This window comes from Delphinus delphis, chromosome 7 (assembly GCF_949987515.2).
Source record: "Delphinus delphis chromosome 7, mDelDel1.2, whole genome shotgun sequence".
NCBI lineage: Eukaryota > Metazoa > Chordata > Mammalia > Artiodactyla > Delphinidae > Delphinus > Delphinus delphis.
In genome coordinates this window covers 44,489,610-44,513,074 of record NC_082689.1, presented here as the reverse complement: position 1 = coordinate 44,513,074, position 23,465 = coordinate 44,489,610, and the positions used below count along the sequence as shown (strand labels likewise).

Sequence of the window (23,465 nt, the reverse complement as noted above, 5' to 3'; positions counted from 1 at the left end):
TTTTTTTAACTGAAATGGATTACTGAACACAGTGAAGGAATCTCCACTTGCTGCCATAAAATTACATTTTTATGGAGTGTATTTACTTGGCATGGAAGGTAAATTCAAGCAAACAAAAACTTTCTGATGAAAACTAGGAAAAATACATGTTTAAAAGAAGTTATTAAATATGTTTTTATCTAAATAACATTCTTAATTCAATGTCGTAGTAATTCTATGACTCTGAAAAACAATTGTAGTGGGTTTCAATTTTACAAACTCTTCTGTGCAAGAAATGCCATATTATTCTAGCTTTCAAATATTAATTTTCCCAGGCTGGTAGAAACAATCTCAAAAATTATTAGGCTTTCTCTGCACTCCACCACTGGAGTCATATGCATCTCCAGAGCCATATGCATGTCTGGGGTATCTCAAGCAAAGCCAGATATTCAGGCCTCAGGTATAATGTAAAATAAATGACATGCTCAAGTCCAAGTTGATATGGTTTCCAGATGTTCCAAAAGCATAAAGTTTTGCAGAGACTGAGATGTCTGTTGCCAAGTGTCCAGTTTTCCTATGTACACCACTTAGCCATTCTTCACTAAAAGCTCCTGCTATCTCTGTTTTAGTCTTAGATTCTCTGCCCTTCCCCATTGGTTCCCCATTTCTTACTCCCTATCTTTAAAGACTCCTCTGTCCCTTCCCCCTGGCATAATGCCTTCTATAAACTCAGGCTTTTGAAAATATAAGCCTGAAAGAAAGGTTATCTTTAGACAATTTTTGCTCTAGGCCATACAACCCAGCCCTCCTCATCCTGAGGCAATAAATACAAAGGGCTTCCTGGCTTATAATGGAGGCTGGAAAAAAATACAAGGAGAACAAAAACTCAGTTAATACCTCAATAAAGTATCCATCCACAAATGTAAAAATACATTTATGTCTTAAAATTTGTGTTACACCTATTCCAACACAGCAACAATACTGTGAAAGAATATCACACGGAAGCTCTAAAAATAAAACACGAATTCGAATGAAACAATCTTAAGTTCGTAGCTGCACATTTCTTTAATTACTAGATCAGTTTATTACTTCAATCTCAAAACATTTCTTTTTATGGCAAGAACTTCAATGATCATAAACTTCAATAAGTAATACATTACTTGGTTTTAAAATACCATTAAGCCCTGAACTCAAAGCCATCTGAATTGCAAAAAGGACATTAAATTTTCTTACAGTAGTTCAAACATTATGTTCATAGTCATTAAAACAAACAAACCATAAAAGCTCAAAACAAAATATATTCTGAAGCCAAGAGGAAGAAAACCTCTGATTTTTCAAAATTCCCCACTCTTAAATAAACCTATTTAACTTTTACTATTTGTGACAGAAAACCAAACCATAATTTTGGGGAAAGTTTATTCTATATTTAACACACATGCTTTTTCTCAGCAGGTCTTCATTAATAGAGATGTCTTGAGACTTAAACCTCTTTAAAGATTTTTTTGATGTAGACCATTTTTAAAGTCTTTATTGAATTTGTTACAGTATTGCTTCTGTTTTATGTTTTGGTTTTTTGGCCGCAAGGCATGTGGGATCTTAGCTCCCCGACCAGGGATCTAACCCGCACCCCGTGCATTGGAAGGTGAAGTCTTAACCACTGGACCACCGGGGAAGTCCCTCAAACCTTTTTTAATACTTTAATATATGCAAGTGAATGAAAGCACAGTATATCAGTTTATACCAATTAAATAACACAGGCATTTTTTTCTTGTTTAATTTATAGGGAATTTAATAGCTACTCTGGCTCATTCTAGAGGTGGTATTCCAGAAGCATTTACCACATTAGGGACAATCCAACGGCTCTGCTATCATTTGTACTCAAGGCAAGAAGAGGTAAAAAAATAATAATAATAATGAATTTGAAAATAGAGTATTCTAAAATATAATTTGCCTCTCTCTCACTTCTGCAGGCTAATTTCTCCACAGGTTGAGTCTCATATAATAGTTCATATTGGGCTTCCCTGGTGGCGCAGTGGTGAGAGTCTGCCTGCTGATGCAGGGGACATGGGTTCGTGCCCCGGTCCGGGAAGATCCCACATGCCGCGGAGCGGCTGGGCCCGTGAGCCATGGCCGCTGAGCCTGCGCATCCGGAGCCTGAGCTCCGCAATGGGAGAGGCCACAGCAGTGAGAGGCCCGCGTACCACAAAAAAAAAAATTAAAAAAAAATAAAGAAATACCTAAAAAAAAAAAAAAATGTTCATATTACTGACTCAAAATTTGGTTATTTTTCTAGTAATACATTTGCCATTCACAATTGTGGTTTCCACAAAATGTGCAAATTCATTTTAACTTCAATCTTTAAGATTCAGTCTACAAATAAGTACATGGATAATACAGAAATTTATAATTATTTATAAAATATTTTATAATTAAAATCGTTGTCATTTCTATGATTATTTGTAGTGAATGAAAGTGGAATCCATTGGAAAATTTTCCTTACCTGCCAAACAGGGTTAGAGTGAGGGTACCTGAAGACCAGGCTGGCCACAGTAGTGTTTTGCCTCTAAAACACTACTACACATAGTAGTGTTTCCTTTGCTTTTCCCACAGGATCTAAGGCAGTATTTCTCCAACTTTAGGGTACAACAGAATCACCTGGAGGACTTGTTAGACCATAGACTGCTGGGCTCCATTCACAAAGTTTCTGATCTAATACATCTGGTGTAGGCCCTAGAATTTGCATTTTTAACAAGTTCCCAGAAGCTGAGGCTGCTGGTCCAGAACCACTGTTCAAGGTGTGGAAGATTTTTGGGCATATACAGCAGTCAGATGCCAGTGTAAAGAGCACTATGTCAACCTTCTGATACCCTGCATGGGCCTGGTTTATGTTCCTTTCTTTGACATTTCTTATGCCACCATGAACAGATTCTCCTAAGAACTTCCCAGGAATATACTTTTATTAATTATATGAACAACCTAATTACTTCAGAGTCAAATGCAGAGGGTATTTCCTTCAAAGAAATAATTACTTTTTCTGGAGTCCCATGGCCTGATACTTGTGCTTGTTTCTTTGGTTTTGCTGTGGAAAATTGAGTTGCCTCCCTGTACGGCTTATTTTTAACTTACTTTTATGCTATACTCTCTAACTTGGTTTCCTATATTACAATCACCTGTGCAGTTTTGAAAAGTCCCAATGTTCAGTTCAATGCACCCCAAAGTAATTAAATCAGTTTCTAGGGGGTGGAATACAGACATGATTTTCATAGTTATCCAGGTGATTCCAATGCACAATGAAGACTGAGACCTACTGTCTTAGTTCAAACTCAAAGATTCTTACTCGGGCTGCCCATTAGAATCACCTGTGGCTCTTTAAAAACAATACACAATGCCAGATTCTACTAAGAGAGTCTGTATTTAGTTGGTGGGCTTTTTCTTTTTAAACTCCTGGTGATTCTAAAAATGCAGTCAGGACTGAGAACAACTACTAGAAATCAATGGCAATTGACAGCCTTCCCTAAAAATATTGCTGCTATGCTTCTATCTATAGAGTGCCATCAGTTGACATACATATTTGCTATACATAGCTACAGAGACTTTCCTATGAAATATTTAATGAGAGCACTGGGTTAGATATTTTAAGAACAAAGCTCAATGGTTAAGGAGAAATTGTTTCCTCTTCATTTAGGTTCGCATGGCTTGCTCCAGTGCTCTTGGCTACTTAACTTACAATGCAAATGCTTTCCGAATCTTATTAAAGGAATGCAGGAATAAGCCTAATCAGTTCCTTCGTATAACAAAGAATATCAGCAGAGATGCAAGTATAAATCCAGCATTTTTAAAGGAATTTCAAATGCAACAAAGAGTGGGACTTCCTTCCTTAAGGTATTGTTTCTATATTTGAAGTTGCAGTAGTAAAATTACTGAGAGGCATTTTTAAGGAAGTTTAAGGAAGATCAAACACGGGGAACTGTCCTTGTTATGAATCTATGCATTGTAAAACAAGGGATAAACTTCATTCTAAATGTCCATTGCCAAAGCCTGTTTTAATTCCGAGTTAGCAACAGAACTGTAAGTGCAGACAAGAATACAACCTGATCTTGGGGATCCTGTCTGGCCAGGATTATTCATCCGCCTTTCAGAAAAGTTTCTGGAAGACTGGTTGCCTCCAAGTCTGATCCAGGAAGCCATTTTTTGGTAGACTGGGGTACATTTGAGAGCTCTGAGGCAACCAGGAATGCCACTATGACCTTGGCATCAAATGGGACTCTTAGACTTGATCCAAAGCTAGGCCAAATTCCCAGGGCAGAAACAGGGCTAAATCAGACCCTGTGGTTCAAGTTATGGCAAAGTTTGCCAGGCATTTATTCAGATGATTTTGCCTCAGTGTTATAGTTCTATCATGAACTTAAGTTTCTGAAAAAAGAGAGAAGAGGAGACTCTCCTTACAATGGACATATTTTCTCTTCTGTAATTGTAGCTGAATTACAATCTCTGCAAATAGTGCTATTTACATATAGGAAACAGAACTACTCAAGATATATTATTAACTCTACGATAATAGAAGAGAATAGGACCCAACAGCATATCATGGTTCTATAAGTCAATTTTAAGTATAGAGAAAAATGAGTATATCTTCAGAGTCACTTTAATTTGAATTCTTTGAAAAACTGAAAACCCCAAACTGATTATCTAATTTTATATAATAAGCCAGGGAAAACTAAATTACAATTGCTTTAATTGACAATGTTAAAAGTAATATTTACCAATTCAAAAAATTAGTTTAAATAATGGAAGTATTATTTTACAGTCACTCCCACAGCTAGCCCATACGGCAACTTTTTGGGAATTAGAGAAAGATGCCCCTTCCTCAGTACACTTTACTGCCATCCCCTGGAAAATGGTTGTAGTAACCATTCAAATCTACAATGACTGTAAGGTGAATGGCACCCTCTGGAGTTGTGAACACTCAACTTTCAGGATTATAAGCAGTAACAAGTGGTCAGTAAACTTATAGGAATGGCTACCAAGTGAGGTGGAACTGGTAAGCAAATAACAATTACTCCCATAACTAATAATAATTCTATGCACTCTCCTTAGAGCATTTACATACACTATTCCCTTTAATTTTCATAAAAATCCTGTAAAGGAATTTGATGTAAATGAAACTATGGGAAATGCACTAAAAGATTAAGTTCCACAAAATATTCCTTGATTCCACTACTGGAAACATAAAGTAGATTGATTTTGGTTGGGATCACAACATCATTGTTTTGGAGTATATTCCACTTCTCTATTCCCACACCCCTATTCAGCCCCAAGAATGGCAGATTAGAAGTCTTTGGATGTATAAATTTTGAAGTATGTAGAGAGCCATAATTTTACTGTTAACTGACCCTCCATGAAAGTACTCTGAGCCTAAGAGTAGCTAGTTTCACGTAACCCTATAGCCATGAAGCTGGCCTATTGAATAGATTGGGGCCTGTGCCTCATTAAAGTTGACAACAGCAAATGTTCCTCATCAAATTAACCAGGAACACATCTGTGATAAGCAGTTTTAATATTTTAACTTTAATCAAGACTTACATTTTATTACCAGGGAAATTGTGTAATACCATATTTATATGTTACATGTACAGGATGATGATTAAAATAATACTTCTTTTAAAGCCACACACATCATATTAACTTAGGTATACCTTGTTATTCTTTGGCTTGAAACATTTCATAGGTATTACATTGCTTTGAAAATAAAGTTTAAATTTTCTCTTATTAATACATAAAATGACCTAATCTTTATCCTCCAAGCTTATCTCCCATCATGTCTCCAGATACCTTTAATTCCAATCACACCAGACTACTTAGTGCCCTTTGAACTTGCCATGCTGTTTTATAGTATTGTAACTTTTCATATCCTATTCCCTCTATCTGGAATACCCACCCCCCACCTCATCCATTTAAAGACCTATTTTCTTCAGAGTCTAACTGAAGTGTCTCTTCTTCCATGGAGCTTTCCTTGATCACTTCAAGCAGAATTACTCTTCCAAATGTTTTGGGTGATAAGCGAGTCAACGAGTGACAGAATATAAAACACCTACAGGTAACATGCATAGTTAGTACAGGTAATGTATAAATTAGACCATTAGGCACTGAACATGGTACCTGGGTGTACTAAGTCTTTATATATATCTAGTTTTTGTGATAAAAATGTTTTCCTTTTAGTCTGGAGAAAAATGGAGGACCATCCATAATTCCTGTCTTTAAAAAAGGTAATTGATTTTTCTTTTATACTTTCTAGCCCTGACACTTTATAATTGTTCATTTCTAAGAATTCAAAATGTAGGGACTACCAAAAATCATGTTTACCTGTAAACTTATGCTTTTTTAATTCTATATACCTAAAATATCTTCCCATTTACAAGCCCATGTTAATCATTCCCTTTAAGACTTCCCTACTAATATCACTTGACAGAAATCCCTCTCTGCTTTTTCCCCACATGTAAATGACTTTAATTACGATCTTGCTATTATTCTGTTTCATGTACAACTTGTGTATATTATAAGTTCTTAGGGCAGAGACCACACTGTTTCCACTGATACTATGTAGTTTTATACAAAGTTGGCAGATGATGGCTGAGTGGCCTAGGCCTGCGAGATCAGAGTCTAGATCTTATAATGTTACTCATCAATTCCTATCAGACACGTAATGGGGAAAATAAATTACTTACTGGTTTTATGTATATGCTTAGTGCTTGTTCATGCGTGCATAGTATAGGACCAAAATCAGTCTTACTTGGTATATTACCTTACTGTCAAAAGCAAAAATAGAACCTTCTGAAATCAAGATCACTTTGCTGGAGTCACAAATGGAAAGAGAGAGAATAAGAAAAGGAGAGGGAGCTTCCCTGGTGGCGCAGTGGTTGAGAGTCCACCTGCCGATGCAGGGGACACGGCTTCGTGCCCTGGTTCAGGAGGATCCCACATGCCGCGGAGCGGCTGGGCCCGTGAGCCATGGCCGCAGAGCCTGCGCGTCTGGAGCCTGTGCGTCTGGAGCCTGTGCTCCGCGACGGGAGAGGCCACAACAGTGAGAGGCCCGCGTACAGCAAAAAAAAAAAAAAAAAAAAGAAAGAAAAGAAAAGGAGAGGAAAGAACTTCATTTATTCAGGGAGATATGAGGGAAGCTAAGTATGTGTGGGAGGCTATTATTGCTGAATATCATGGGTAGAAGAACATCTGGTTTTTGTATAGCTTCTTTAGTGTAAGAGTAATTTACATAAAAGAATAAAGTCAGTTCCATTATTCCTTCACTTTAATATTGGTTTGTGAATAACAATATGTATACCAGTAACGGTCTGATAAAGTTTTCACAGGTTTGTGGTAACATAAGAAAAAATAAGGACAATCAAATTTCTTATAAAGTTAATTTCATTCAAGTAAAGTCCTCCATTTTGAGATAATGCCTTTTACACTTTCTATTGACATTAAAATATCCCATCTTTTACAAAACGATGTTTAAAGTAGCTGGCATTTGTTCTTTCACTAGTGCCAACTTGGCCTAATAAAAAGTTGGCAACTGTATGTTGATCCCCACAGATTTTTGCACTCTGGCATCATCTCAAAGTCTGGAAGCTACTGATCTGTTCTCTTAGTATGTTTTAGTGAAGAAAACAGAAATATATAGAACTAAAAGCAATGAGACTATACCTAGGGTTCTTAGGCTTAAGAAAGAGGCACTTAATTGTGGCTCTCTAATTTTTAGGGAAAGAGCATCGAAGAAAATTAAAACCCAAAATTCAACCAAGAGATTCTTTGACTTTTATACCTCCTGTAACTAACTTCATGGGACTCTTCAAAACAAAAAAGACCACTGTTTCTCACAGTAGTTTTTCCTTTTCATCTGCAATTTCATCAGATATCACAACTGTATCAAGACCAAGAATAGTGCTTTTGAGCCAACTTGGGAAACATGTACAGAAAGCTAATCCGGAGCCTGCAGAAGGCTAATTAAAAACATTTTAGTGTAAAAGGATTCCTGAGCAATCTTTTAAAATTTTTTATTTTTAATTGTGGTAAAATATACATAACTGAGTAATCTTTTTGAATGGAAGTTCTTGATATTGATACTTAACAAATTTTCCTTAGCATGTCTACTGGAATTTAACATCAGGTCAGAAATATGGTTTCAAAAAATAAGTAGAAGTTTCTCTAATAGAATGCCTGCACTTAAAACTACTAAGATATAGGGGCTTCCCTGGTGGCGCAGTGGTTGAGAGTCCTCCTGCCGATGCAGGGGACCTGGCTTCGTGCCCTGGTTCGGGAGGATCCCACATGCCGCGGAGCGGCTGGGCCCGTGAGCCATGGCGGCTGAGCCTGCGCATCCGGAGCCTGTGCTCCACAACGGGAGAGGCCACAACAATGAGAGGCCTGCATACAGCGAAGAAAAGAAAAATAAAGAAAAAAAAAAAACTATTAAGATATAGCAACTCACACAAGTGGCACAATTAGTGTATATATCAAGTGTTAGAAACATTTTAAAATAAGAAACATTTTTAAATTGGTATGCTGGGCTAAAAAGACCTGATTCAAAGTAGCCTACATGTTAACACTCACTGTACTACCTTAAGATATTTAATGATAAATACTACAGGTACACGAGTCTTCTAAAATCTGAAATGTATGCTTTTAAAAACATTTTACTAAAGAAAAATCTGAAATCATTTCCCATCAAGCACAAAAGTATGGCTAAAAAGTGTGGCCACCACTGTTGACCATTCTCCATATGTACAGAGTATCTTTGGTTTGCAGCTGGAATAGATGACATTCTTTGTGGCTTAGAATCATGTGATGTCTTTGCCCAACCAGTATTGTTTCCAGTAGGTGCAAGTTTTGATGTATGTCTGCTTCTCACATACAGCAGCAAATGGATTTGATATAAAAGCTAACTAGGTTTCAGTGGGTCCTTTAAAGAGCCACTGTTTTTCTCTGTCCACTTTGCTCAATTGTCTCTATAGTCTACCTGGGCTGCAGTGAACACATACATTAATTAGCAGTTATTTTCTCCAACATGCCTTAACGTAACAGTAATGATGGTGGTGACTGCAGCTACAGGTACTCAGGGCTTTCTGTGTGCCACAGTCCAAAGCCTGTGTTCTTAACCACTGTACAATAAGAGACCTCTTTAATCTTCAAATCTGATTCAAAATTATCTTAATAGCTCTGAGTCACAAATTCCTGGTGGAATTCTGAGAAGAATGGCATATTTTATACTAGAAAGGGATAAATAATTCAAATGATACAAACCTGTGTCATTTATTCAGCACTGTTAATTCATATCATTGGAAACATTAAGCCTCTCTAGACATTCAAAAGATAAAAGCCTTTAGACAGCAAACTTTGAGCTTTAAAACTGGCTTCAGGTGGTTTCAAAGTTGATGATCAGGGTTTTTTTGCATTCAATAACAGACATTTCCTGAGTATCTAGGCCTAGCCGGGCCAACCTACCACGCTTAAAACTTTACAGTATTTCTCCTTAAGTACAGCCCCAAAGTACAGATTATGTTTATTACCCTGCACTTGCTTTTTATTTTTAAAAATTATACATAAGATGAGAAAGGCCTCAATATATAGAGAGTTTCAGCAAATTGCCTGCCTCTTACCTGTACTATAAGCTAACTGGCACACATGCTTACCAACATAGAGTTCAATGTTTCTCCCTTTCTCTTCCTTCCTTCTGGCTAAATACTGAAAGACCTAAATATATGGAATGCTTCCAGAATTTGCTTGTTTTTTTTATTTGTAGTTTACCTGATTTATATCATGAACTTAATTTTGACATGTGTGTTTGTAGCATCTGGAATAGTTTTGATACTTTGAAATTTTAAGAACTTAGATTATAGATATTCCTATTTTATTTATTTATTTGGCTGCATTGGGTCTTCGTTTCTGTGCGAGGGCTTTCTCTGCTTGCGGCGAGCAGGGGCCACTCTTCATCGCGGTGCGCGGGCCTCTCACTGTCGCGGCCTCTCCTGTTGTGGAGCACAGGCTCCAGATGCACAGGCTCAGTAGTTGTGGCTCATGGGCCCAGTTGCTCCGCGGCATGTGGGATCCTCCCAGACCAGGGCTCGAACCCGTGTCCCCTGCATTGGCAGGCAGACTCTCAACCACTGCGCCACCAGGGAAGCCCGATATTCCTATTTTATAAAATTTGTGATGGTGGGAAAAAATTTTGGTCAATTTTCTTCATTAGTTTATATGCACTCTTATTGTAACAGTCAAAGGAAATACACTTTCTGTGAATTTAGATTCACATGATACAGAATACAAATCCAAATGTAAAAGGTGAATTCACAAACTAATAGTTTCTTCTAAATTATAGTTACAAACCAATTACATCATACCTATACCTCAACATCAAAGAATGTAAGCTTTATAAATGTTGCTGTTTCTATATGTTCTCTCATATAAATTATACTTCCAGGATAAAATGGAGGATCATAAAGCAATATCCTACGATCACAATTCTAGAAAAAAGAATTACTTATGGAATTTCCCAAAAGGGAAGGTCACCATAAGGAAGGATTAAAATAAGAAATCTTTTCATTCTAGGTTTTTATCCTTAACCTCTAGTTTCTCAATAAAGCAAGTCACTGATTAGAAAATTAACAATTTGATCCAGTATGGATGATGTAACATAGCAAAATCTCTCAAAGGACATTAAATAGTTAGTAGTATCATCCTTATATTCAAAGGACAGTACATTCAGTTATTTTAATCTGGGCAGAAAAAAAGTCATAAACTGTTATGATATCTGCAGTAAAAGTCAGAGTCAAAGGACATTACCCAAAAATAAAACAGCCCTTTTCACCTCATATATTTTCACTGATTAAATATACTTTCTAAAATAATGAATGTGAATATATGTGGCCAACTAAAAAGTACAATATACACTCGAGGGATTACTTGCATGTCATATTTCTTTTCTTTTTTTTTGAGGTACGCGGGCCTCTCACTGTTGTGGCCCCTCCCATTGCGGAGCACAGGCTCCAGACACGCAGGCTCAGCGGCCATGGCTCACGGGCCCAGCTGCTCCGCAGCATGTGGGATCTTCCCGGACCAGGGCACGAACCCGTGTCCCCTGCATCGGCAGGCGGACTCTCAACCACTGCGCCACCAGGGAAGCCCATGCTTCCCTGGTGTCATATTTCTTAAAATGTCATATTTCTTAAAATCCCATTTTAAGAAATGTATAGAAATCCCATTTGCTCCAGAGAAGATACCGAATAATATATATATTTTTATAATTACTAACATATATTCTTTTGTTTTGACTTAGAATTCTTGAGTTGACATGACTTTGACCTGGCTACCTTTCTAAAATTGCTCTCTCATTAGAAAAGTCAGGCTAATATATCCTGATATGAAAAAGGGGGGTAAAGATCTATGCCTGTATAATATGGGGCCAGGATTTAGCAGAATTGCTATATTTTTTCCAAGGTTTTTCTTTCTACTTGCCAATATCAGTATATTCTTTTTCCCACAAGATGTTTTATTTGGTTTTTGATAAAAAAAAACCTATACTCCCTTATAAGACTATAACATATTATTATAGTCTCTCAGAAGAGCAGGTTAACCATCAAACATAAAAAGGATAACAAAGAAAGTCTTGATGAACAATTAGTATTATATATTTGATATACAAAAAAATCAAAACTTTACTACTACCTTTAGGGATATTTTTGAAAAGCAAAAATCAAATCTTCATTTTTAATCGTGGTACTTTTATGGCAGCTTCTCCAACTTCTTTTGATATATCTGCTCCAAGAGGACATCTGCATCAAAATCAGACAAATCACATTATTTCAAATTATTTTACATTATTTGTTTACTGATCTGTTACTAGCTCTGCAAACTATCTGCTTAGAATTCTGACAAACAATATACGTATCTAGTGAATAACTGACTATATGTGATGGTGGTTCTTGAATCCATAAAAGTACAATAGGACCTCAAACCAGAATAATGGGTGAAGGAAGGCTAGAAATCTAAATTGGACAATTTTTTAAAACCACTTTGAGGTATAATTGACATGTTAAAAGCTATACATATTTAATGCATACAATTCAATGAGTTTGGGGTTGAGATGTTTTTGAAAGAGTTCTCTCTCAAATACTGTAAATAAATAAAAACTTGAAACAGAAAAAAATAACAAAAAGTTGCCTTATAATGCTCTACAAAGCTAACAGGGTAAAAACAGTTTACCATACAAAGTCAGACCTGCATTTATTCTAACTTCAGAAATTCTCCAGGTTTCAAAAGCTAGCTTGCTCCTTTTCTACCTTCCTTTGTCACTGGTGGCAGGAGAGGTCTTAGATCCTACCCTCTTTCTCTGTTCTTCCTCAGTAAATACTTTTGGCCTCAGATTTCTGCTTTTGTACAATGTTGCCCTATACAAAGCTTCAAATGGACCCCAACCTAAAAAAAGCCATCATCTCCAGCCTCAACACTGCCCACAAGAAGGCAGTGTTGGATCAGATGGTAGATTCTACCTGAGGCTAGGCCATCAACTTAAGGGATTCTTTCTACTAGTAGTTCAGTCACTACTAACTAAACTGTTCATTTATGATCAGCCTTAATAGTCTATGGTTCACGTAGGTATAGTTATGTACTAAAATGCTGAAAAGTTTAAAACAGCAGATGAAACACTGTTGAAAATAGAATTGTTAGATTATGAAACATAATCATGCTTTACTGTTTTTACTATTCCAGAATTAGCTTAAGACCAGAACTTGATAACAAATTGAAAAACTGTGCTACTCCTAGGAACTTTGATTTGGGAGAGGAAATAAGGCTTGCAGAAAACAGCTATCTTTTGGCCATTTCTCAGCTGCCTGTGGAGAAGTATACTCACAACCCAGTCTCCCAGCTGAATGCTTCTTGCACATTTTCCTTAAGTTTCCAGCACGGCAGCTGATGCTGAGATGGTCCTAACACTGCAAAAGTCCAGGTCATGGACATGGTTTCCATTCTGGTCCCCAATGAGGGAATTCATCATCCTTACCCACTGCCTGTTTCTAACCTATGCTTTGTCAACATTTATATAATTTAAGCTATAACAAAAATATTTCTTATAAGGTATCTAACGCTTAGGTTAAATGAAAAAAATTAATGTACTCTTTCTTCAAGTACCACCAGAGTGTCAATGAAAACCTCAAATATAAAAGCAAAATCCAGGCTTTGACTTTTACAATGCAACTTGCATAAAGATTATGAATGGTACCACGTACTTTGGCTCATAGCGGATGCCTTCTGTGCTGTGTAAAATGCCCAAGCCAGCACGCAATCTTTCAACACCATTCCTAAATAAGAATCAATAAAAATAAAATAACTAGCCCAAGATTTAAAGGAAGAAAATTTAGCATGATGAAATGGCAATTAATATTTACATAATTATGAGTGAAGCACAAACATCCATGGCTTACCACGCAATCATAACGCCATTGTCAGTGCACAGTCTGGGAGGAGGACACAACAAAGTGCATTGTGTTGCATCTGTCACGATTTCCAGAGCTTTTCGGATATGTAAGTTACTTGCAACGCCTCCAGATACAACCTGAAAAAGTTGAGAAAACCAAAATTAACAATATCACACATGAATATGAGCTAAGCTGTGAGCTAAACCCGGGGAAATTACCAGCATTATACAATAAGACAATATCACATTTTGGTAGGTGGGTAATGAGCAAGTGATATATCTATATAATAAACATTTGCAAAGGAAACAAAAGTCACCAACAATTTCAATATTACCATATGATCACTTTCATTTTTGTATTTTCTTCTAACCCTTTTCTCATTACAATCATAGTACAGTATTTTAGACCCTGCAGTTTTCACTTATAAGTATTTTTTTTCATTTTACTACATAATTCTTAAACTATTACCTTTGATATTTGTGTAATATTCCATTTTGTGAACCTACCATTTAAATATTTTTCTCGCTTTACAATTTTCCAAAGAATGAAGTTTAAGATACACAGGCAATTTATCAAGGCTTTTAAGCACATTTAAAGGGATTTCATCAAAGGAACATAAATCTGAAGGAAACAGCCTATTTTTCCTTCAATAATGACAGCAGTTATACTGCATTTTGTTTCATACTGTAAACCCTCTTTTAAATTCAATAAGATGCAGCCTTGAACTTTTTTGCCGCACAGGCTGTACAGATGTCCTATAAAGCTGCCAGGCCTGTACAGGGAATGGTTGTTAAAAGTTTTGTTTTGTTTTGAATTATTTATTTATTTATTTTCGGCTGCATTGGGTCTTCGTTGCTGCACGTGGGCTTTCTTTAGTTGCGGCGAGAGGTCTTCTCATTGCGGTGGCTTCTCTTGTTGCGAAGCACGGGCTCCAGGCGCGTGGGCTCAGTAGTTGTGGCTCACTGGATCTAGAGCACAGGCTCAGTAGTCGTGGTGCACGGGCTTAGTTGCTTCGCGGCATGTGGGATCTTCCCAGACCAGGGCTCGAACTCATGTCCCCTGTGTTAGCAGGCGGATTCTTAACCACTGCACCACCAGGGAAATCCCAATGGCTGTTAGTTTTTATTCTACGTGATTTCATACTGTCTGCGATAGCATATGGCATAAAGATCTTTTCATCCTATGCTTAGGGTCAATTAATCTCTGGGAAGAAAAGTAACATACTGTAAAGGATTACTACTATTCTAAAATTACAAAACTTACCAGTACTGCATTACTTTGACATAACAAGTCTCTCTGCTTGCAAAATAGAATAGCACGATGTGTTCTTTTTGCAATGTGGCAGGCTACTGTGTGCTGTACTGCAGCAGCAATATCTGCAGCTGAAGACAGGATTTGCCCCTTCTCAATACCTGCAGGAATGAGCAGGTATTTTTAGGTACAATCCAGTATTACTTATTTGTCCAACTTTACTAATTAGAAATATACCTTCTTCTTTTTCCTTTTGCATTATCATCTTATCAATAATGTGATGAAGTCCAGAAAAAGAAAAGTCACAATTTTTAGCATGTTGCATGGGAGGTTTGAAATCAAAATGCAGTTTATTTCCCTGTTTGGCCAAATGTTCTATAGCCTTCCCACCACTCATGGTGGAGCACTCTGGATGTTTTATTAAAGAAAGTCTTCTTGCTACCTATCAAAAACAAACAAAAATTTTTGTAATGTCATGAAACTGTACATTTTGAAACCAGGGTGCAAAGGAAATGAATTTTACCCTGGGTGAATAAGACATGCAATACTTTTACAAACATGGACCAGAACTGGTGGTCAGTCAAGACAGACAATCTTGCTGTTTCTGACAACCTGATCAATAGTGGCCAATCACTGCCTTCCTATCTACTTTTGCTCTTCTACTGGGGATGGAAAATAGGTTTGAAAATGACAATGACTGCTTAATGATGAACTTCAAAAATAAGAACCTGTCCTATTTCTTCCAATCATTTCAGCTGTTGGCAACAGGTTTTTTTTATAAGGCAGTAGGCTTTAAGATTCTAAAACAAAGGAGAAGAAATCTGCTTGTCAGTGGTGTCAGCAATTGTAACATTTAATAATAGAACTTTGTGCATCTTTAATGTCCTTATGTTATCTTTATATATCCTCTTATTTCACTTTTTAAAGGTACATTACACTTCACAAAGCACTTTCTTTCATATATTATTTGATTAAAAAAAGTGTATATACAAACTATTTGAGCCTTTATATACTGATGTAAACCTCATATCATTTTATTCAGAATGGGTAAGAAGGGATCTTTTATAAAATTATGTACTACTCTTTTTTTGTTTACTACTGCACATAAGTTTTTTTAGTCTAATATATTATTCAGAAATATTTAGATGAATAGCAGTAGTGTATCTATTACTATTTAGCTGAAATAGACACCTTAACAAAAAAGAATAGAGATATTAATTCTTAATTACCTTGTCAAGCATGTCACCTGGCGCTATATCCAAAGACTTTCCAAGAAGCAGAAAATCTGAAACTCCTCTAACTAATGCCAAAAGACAATGACCTCCTGAAATCAAAAGAACTAAAAAAGGAAATTCTACTTTATTTGTCAACCTAATAGTAAGTGCATGAGCCTCCATATGATGAATGGGAATGAAGGGCTTTTTTAACTGGTCTACCAGTTGTAAGCTAAATGATAAGCCTACACCCAGGCTTAAAGCAAGTCCTGGTTTTATGGTAGTTGCAATTGCTGAGAGTTCACTTGGAGAGACTTTACTGGCAGAGAGAGCTTCTTGCACTATGCGTTGAATATTTTCTCTATGAAGCTGTTGAGCTACTGGAGGAATAATCCCACCTGTTCTGAAAGATATAAAAAAAACAGCTTTTTATAATTTTAAGATTATAAAAATAGAGAAAGAAAAAGTATATATTATGGCTGAAGGCATGTTTTCAAATTAACCATTATATAGCTAAACACATTAGTAAGTCAAGTATTTTCAAATTATGTGTGCCTTATAATGTACAGTACATTATAAGAACTCACCATGCAGTGATTAAGGATGTTATTTAATGTCTCTAACTTTTCAAAACTGTATACAACAAACTCCTATGGATTTGTTTCTTGATAAATGAAATCACCAAAATAATTTTGAGAAGCATTCTAAGGAACGAGTCTTGAATAAGGAAAGGACAGGATAAAACTGGATTTTAGGAAAATTAATCTATCTGACTGGAAGAAAAGAAATACTAACAGAGAGAAACATGAAGACAGTTTTGTGAAGAAGACGAGTTTATTTTTAAACACACTGCACTTGAGCTCATGGTAGGACAGCAGACAGCTTGAAATCCTGAAATAAAGTTTGGGAATCCAGTCTTTAATTGGATTGGTAATTTTGATTTTTGGTCCATATAGGACAAGCAGTGGATGACCACTCCAAATGTCAAGAATAAAGAATTAGAAGGCAAAGTTGTTAGCAAAAAATTAGCCAGCATGTGACTGATCAGAGAGGCAGAGCAAAAATATAGAGAGTCTGCAAGATATACCTCTAATCTCAAAAAAAACCCCTTCAAATATTGATGTTGTAAGATCTATAATACACGGCATTCAATGAATATTTAATAGTTAAAATATGTACTGTGTCAGTCAATGAGGGCAATATTTAAAAGAAATGATCTTATTTCAACACATCCATAATATAATACCATTTTCCTTAATTCTTCAAAGAGACTTTTTCTCCTATATTCCTCAATTCTGTTAATGGCATCAATAACCTCCTAATCACTTGGGTTTCCAGGCTTATCTTTATCTCCTTTCTTTCCCTTACTTTCCACATTTAATTAAGTTTATCACCATCGATAAGGTCAGCACTGTCCCACTGCCACCACCAAGTTCGAAAAGCTCTCATTAACTCAGTCTATTCAAAGCCTTCTAACTGTACTTCCCTAGATACATTCTCTGATCCTTGGAATTGTTCTGTATGGTGTTGCCAGAAAAAAAGCACAGTGCTGACCTCATCACTCACCTACTCAAAAGCTTTTACTTTCTTGGAATTTGGGAGACTTTAAATCCAAATCCTCTCCCTCCTACTCATTTCTTCCTCCTCCCACTTGCCTACTCCCCTTCCTTTCTGTGCCTCTTCTATGTATTATCTTCTAAGGATTATGCTAAGCATCAGAGACAGAAGAGATGAATAAGACCATGGCGTTATTCTCAAAGAATTAATTATGATTAATAAAATCATTAATTAATAATCAAATAATAATTTGTAGACAGTATGGAAAGTGGATGATTAAAGAACAAAGCTAATAAAGAGGCAGTGAAACCATTTAGCCTCAAGACTGGAGCCAAGAGTCCAGGCAAGAGACAATAAGGGCTTGAACTAAGTGGAAAGTGGGAGGAAAAGTTTCAAGAAATATTTGGGAGGTAGATTTACTATGACTAGGTGACTGATTTGGGTACAGAGTGGTGAGGGAGAAGTCAAGATTGTCCTTCAGGTCTCTGGCTCGAAAGAAAGAACTCCTCTTCCAAGCAATCCTCTATTATTGCACTTGCCATGCTGTTTTACAATGACCTATTTACCTATCTGCCTTCTTCACTTTATACTAGTAAGAGAAGTACTATTGTTACTAGTAATAGGTAGGTTTTTTTGAGCCCTTGCTATTTGTCAAGACTGCACTAAATGCTTTAAAAGAATTCACATTTAACCTTCACAACAATATTATAAGCTGGTTGTCATTATTATCCCCATTTCACAGATAAGGACACTAAGACATAGAAAATGGTGCAAGGTCTCAAAACTAGTCAGTGGCTGGGCTTCTCTGGTGGCGCAGTGGTTGAGAGTCCGCCTGCTGATGCAGGGGACACGGGTTCGTGCCCCGGTCCGGGAAGATCCCACATGCCGCGGAGTGGCTGGGCCCGTGAGCCATGGCCGCTGAGCCTGCACGTCCGAAGCCTGTGCTCCGCAACAGCAGAGGCCACAACAGTGAGAGGCCCGCGTACCGCAAAAAAAAAAAAAAAAAACTAGTCAGTGGCTGAACCAGAATGTAAACCACTTTATATGGTAAGCTGCTCAGAGGAAAGGATCATATATATGTACCCACAGTGCCTAGATGCTGCCTTGCAATTGTAGGTATTCAATAAATAATGAGATGCGCTGAGGAGATGGTACCAAATAGTTTATTTGCCTATATATTCCTCTGAAGTGACTCACGCGCTAGCTAAACTGTTTGCCCAGTACCTTCTCACCTCTTTGCCTTTGCCAGTGATGCTCTCTCAGCCTACAATATTCTTTCCATCCTCTTTCATTGAAGGCCTAACTATCTCTCAAGGCCACTGACCCCTGCAACACGTCATGTGCTATGCTGGGCACTAGGCATAGTGTAGTGGTTAATACAGACGCAGCCCCTGTCACCATGGAGCTGAGAGTCTATTGGGGGAAAGACTGTACATAAGTAAACAAACATAAAAATTATGAAAAGAATTATGAGGAAAATATGCAGGATATGGTATATAGAATAAACAGGGTGGGAGTACCTAATTTAGATTAAGTGGTTAGGGTAGGCCTTTCTGTGCAGCTAACATTTACATGTTCAAATGTCCAATACACCCCAAAATAATGAAAGAACTGTAAAACTGAGGCATGGTAATAAGTTATTGTCTGCACTACTTCTTTGATACTCACTTTATGCTGCCTTGCACTGCTAACTTTCCTTGTAGGTCTACATAACATGTCTCAAAGATTAGGTTAAGCTTCTTAAAGGCAAGGACTTGTTAGTATTTCACTGTGCCTTATTAAGACCTAACACAGTCCCTTTCATATAATACGTAACCATCAGAGGCCTACTCTGCCTCTTCACGTATACTATTTCTAATATTCTGTATTATTTCTATTATGCACCCCACAATCCTATAAGATAGACATTATCTTTCCCATTTTATGGATGTGAAAACAGAATCAGAGAGGATCAGGAACTTCCCAAGTCAGAACCAATACCAATCACTAATTCATGATTCACACACAGGTTTGTGATCTCAAAACACCAAACTTTTTCACTATTCAGATGTTGTAAATTAATGGCTTGACAGCATATCTGAACTGTATGGTATTTTAATATATTTGAATTACCTACTAATTTTTAAAATCTGGGAGATATTACCGTAACATTCTGGATTTCCATTTTCTCTTGAAAATTCTGATAATCAAATAACATAAGGCCTACATTCTTGCATGGCAACAACTGGCTGGAGCTGAGTAGTGACCTATAGATATTTTCCACATTATACCCAGCCTACCTATTTATGTAACCTGCCTGGTGGCCCTCTGGAAAAATCTGAGTTTATAAACCTGGCACCATTCTGTGCTTTAATACAACAGTATATTGTTATTTAAGTACCAATATGAATTATATGTGTAAATGTGAATAGGATTTTCTTTTGCAGTGATTAACACAAGCTAGAAGTCAGGTCATACTTTCCTAGGACTTCAGTTGAGACCATGAAACATAACAGGTGGACAAAAGAGAAAAAGGCATGAGGGGAAATCATGGATAAATATTGGAGTTTAGTTTCTTTTTGGCAACAGGATTAGCTAAGGTTGGGACCTTATTGTGGAGCTCCTTAAAAGCCAGGTTGAGGGGTTTAAGGTTTTCTACGGCAGTTATTAGAAACTTTTGCATGAAAGAAGAAATTAGTTCTTAAAATTTAACTTTTGTATGTAATAAATACAAAAAAAAATTATTTCATTTTATTTTTCCAAAAAAAAGTGGAAACTACCGAGATAATGTCTACTCACTTTAAATGAACTTCGGTTTGGGAATGTATTGCTTCTCCCAAAACATTTCCGGTTTCATCCACCACAGCAGCTGCTGTATCATCACAACTGGTTTCAATTCCCAAAACTAGTTTATGAAGAAATAGTTTTCCAGGATGAAAATTAAAACTTCTTAGAAATTCATACATATTCCTTTTTGATGGTTTAGAAAAAACTCCTGCTGTCTTATTCAATATTAGCATATTTACTGTATAGATAATTCCTGGAAAAGAATTAAAGAAACAAACTATTATTTGGAACTGACATTAGCCACTAGCCCATTCAGTAAAGCAAAATTCCAAAAACTTGGTTTATTTTTCAATATATAGTTTTATAAAAATTTAGGAAAGGTTTGTAAAAGTTAGCAAAAAATTTTAGTCTGTAGAAATCTGTTAATATAAATAACAGTATGAATGAATATAATGCTCTTTAAGAGGGAAAACGGGAAATTAGATATAAAATTTTTATTATTACTATTACTTGCATGCTGTTCTTACCAAACTATTGATTATTCTTTATAAAACAGCTAATGTTACAGTACAACAGCTGCATGGATAGTCTTTGGAAAAGTGCTATTCATTTTTTATAGCTAAAATTAAGACAAAATGTGGTTTAAAAAAAATCAGTAAGGGCAAAATGGAACTGATGAAAATCAATGCATTCCATTTCCTAGAAACACCTTTCAAAAGAAAAATTTAATCATTTGGTCGGAAAACAATAGTTCACATAAAACACAAAGTAAGATTTAGTGGTCTAAGTTTAGAAACAAGTGTTCTCATAAAGCTCATCTTTTTGCCTGCGCGGCCATGGCTCACGGGCCTAGCCGCTCCGCGGCATGTGGGATCTTCCCGGACCAGGGCACGAACCCGTGTCCCCTGCATCGGCAGGCGGAGTCTCAACCACTGCGCCACCAGGGAAGCCCTCATAAAGCTCATTTTAAAAGAGCATCTCAACTAAAACGACCGTAACCTAATACCTATTTTATCCATTAATTACAATTGTTTGAATTAAATCTCCATTTTTGCCACAGATTTATCATAATAGGGATCTCCCCAAATCCTCTTTGCCCCCAATAACAGCAGTCCATCATTAAAGCACCCTGGTTTTTTCACACTGCCAAATATCTAGTCTCATGCCTCCCAAATCACCTGTTCTAGAACCTTCTAGATATTTAAGTAGGCTCTTTCCCTATCACACTAATGGACAAAATGGAAAAAAATAAAAGAGCGAATATTGGAACTTTTATTGTTCCACAGGAGCAGAGGGCATCCAGGGATTAGAGATAAGCGACGTATTCACAGAGGACCCCTGCAGAGGATGCAGCCCCAACAGACGCGCCACGAGAAATTAGACTTATAGTCACTAAATCCAGCCAAGGAGGCTTGTGCGAAGCCCTCCTCGTTCGGGCCAGGAAGGATCCCAAGCGAACCCTGGGCACTTGGCCAGCGCTGGTCTCTGCTCTAAGGCGAGGGACTCTGACTGGAACCGCTTTTCCAGGCGCGCGAAAGCATCAATGGAGAGAGGGCTGAGCTGTTTCACCCACCTTCCTCGTGAACGACAGTAACTAGTACTCGTCTACTTTCCGCAGCAAAGCCGATCGACCGCCCTTTCCTAGGTGCAAGGAAGCCCGAACCTGTCGCCCCGGAAGTGATGTCATCAACACGGAGCCCGCGTCCCGTCGCCAGGGTCAGCTGGTATTCCCCTAGAAGGCGTCACTCTTCGAGTAAATATAAGCACAAAGGCTCTCATTCCCCAGATGGTGCACTCAAGCAATTCTCCCAGATTTGTAGGTAAGAATACTATAAGGTCACACGGCTAGTGACTGATCTAGTGGAGACCGAGCACAGATTCGACTACATAACATTTAGTTCTAAACACTATGCTACGTTAAAAGAAAAAAAAATTTTGCCTTAGGCTGCAATTTGGACACCACTGAGAGAAAAGTATGACTTTGCTTACTCTGGAGGTAAAGTATGTACTTCAGCATAGTATGTACCTCCTTGTACCTCTTGTACCTCCTTCAGTCTTTTGTTTTTATTTGTATGTGAACTTGTTACCATTTGAATAGATTTATCCCAATCTGTTTTTCTTCCCGGCTAGGCGCTAAGATTTTACTGAACAAGGACTTTATAAATGCAAGGTTGGACAGGGCTGGCACATGTATCTGCGCCTTGCATGGTGTGAAGCTCTTGGTATGAGGTAGGGAAGTCACAGTTATGGTCTAGTGGCAGATGTGTAATTCATGATTTCCAGATATGTAAATTTATAATTATCAGGACATTAGTAAGAATTTTTAAGGTAGAACTTCGGTTTATCAAAAATTTCATTTATGTGACAATAATAACCATAATTAATAATAAAGTGGCACTTACTATGTGCCAGGCACTGTTGCAGATTAATTAATCCTCACAACAATCGCATGAGGTAGTTACTGTCCTCATTTTGCAGATGAGACAACTGGACCATAGAGTTTGGGTGATTTGCAGATTACACAGCTTGTAAGTGCAGAGCTAGTATTAGAAGTCAGGCCATCTGCTCTGGAGTCTGTTTTCAAACTGACAGAAGATTAAATAGTTCATATTTTCCCTAGGATGTGTTGTTGACCCAGAGGAAAAAAGAAAACTTAAGACCTAAAGGTTAAGAAAAAGTAGTCATCCTGATTGCATATGATAGGGCAGGAGTTATTTTCTTATACACTGTGATCTATTCTGAACATAAAATCATTCCTGTCTGGCATTGTTTTTCTTGCAACTTGAATTACTTTGTTCCAGTACTCTCCTGTGCTGTCTAGAGTTATCCCTGTTGTGTTTGGTAGTATCAATAGTAGAATCCTTAACTGGGCACTCTTGGCTGGTGCTGAGTCTGAATGCTGCATTATGTGAAAGAGCCAAACTTTAGGACACATTAGGAAGATATTTTATTCTTTGTTTGAGTGCATGTGGGTGGTAGAAAGAAATGGTACTTACACCAGGTCCCACATATTTGGCAAGTGAAGGTATAAAGCTTTCATGTTCTTTATCGTACTGGAGAAGTTATTGCGGGAAAGGCATGCTCTCTGGGGCTTGTCTGAGCTTTCATGCAGATCACATCATATGGTTTGAATGCCACATTCATGGGCGTTCTCAAGAAAATATGGCTTAACCACTGTAACTTCAACTTGAATTGAGAGCTCTGAATCTAAATATGTTCACTTTGTCTC

At 37.2% G+C, this 23,465-nt stretch overlaps 2 protein-coding genes across 2 annotated transcripts in view; one reads left to right on the top strand and one right to left on the bottom strand.

Moving 5' to 3' along the window:
- ANKAR (ankyrin and armadillo repeat containing) overlaps positions 1-8,313 on the top strand; it is an 85,995-nt gene extending 77,682 nt beyond the window's left edge. The window contains exons 20-23 of the mRNA XM_060016449.1: positions 1,763-1,872; positions 3,665-3,861; positions 6,199-6,245; positions 7,736-8,313. Coding sequence (XP_059872432.1) covers positions 1,763-1,872; positions 3,665-3,861; positions 6,199-6,245; positions 7,736-7,980 — 599 coding nt within the window. The 3' untranslated portion in view covers positions 7,981-8,313. The remainder of the gene's footprint in view (positions 1-1,762; positions 1,873-3,664; positions 3,862-6,198; positions 6,246-7,735) is intronic.
- Positions 8,314-8,379: 66 nt separating this feature from the next.
- Positions 8,380-21,887, bottom strand: OSGEPL1 (O-sialoglycoprotein endopeptidase like 1). The gene is made up of 9 exons (XM_060016447.1): positions 21,810-21,887; positions 20,249-20,489; positions 15,929-16,316; positions 14,937-15,141; positions 14,712-14,860; positions 13,455-13,585; positions 13,260-13,331; positions 11,698-11,804; positions 8,380-10,166 (listed from the first exon to the last, which is right to left on the bottom strand). Exons 2-8 carry the CDS (start codon positions 20,467-20,469, stop codon positions 11,726-11,728), a joined length of 1,245 nt encoding a protein of 414 aa, XP_059872430.1. The 5' UTR covers positions 20,470-20,489; positions 21,810-21,887; the 3' UTR covers positions 8,380-10,166; positions 11,698-11,725.
- Positions 21,888-23,465: the final 1,578 nt, after the last annotated feature.

What these genes read in the sequence shown, in the direction of transcription:
- OSGEPL1 (XM_060016447.1), bottom strand. Translation starts at nt 20,469, where the DNA reads ATGCTAATATTGAATAAGACAGCAGGAGTTTTTTCTAAACCATCAAAA. An exon ending in GCAAAAGGAAAAAGAAGAAG is followed by an intron (nt 14,861 to 14,936) that starts GTATATTTCTAA and finishes TCATTCCTGCAG; the next exon opens with GTATTGAGAAGGGGCAAATC. An exon ending in AATGGCGTTATGATTGCGTG is followed by an intron (nt 13,332 to 13,454) that starts GTAAGCCATGGA and finishes ATTCTTATTTAG; the next exon opens with GAATGGTGTTGAAAGATTGC.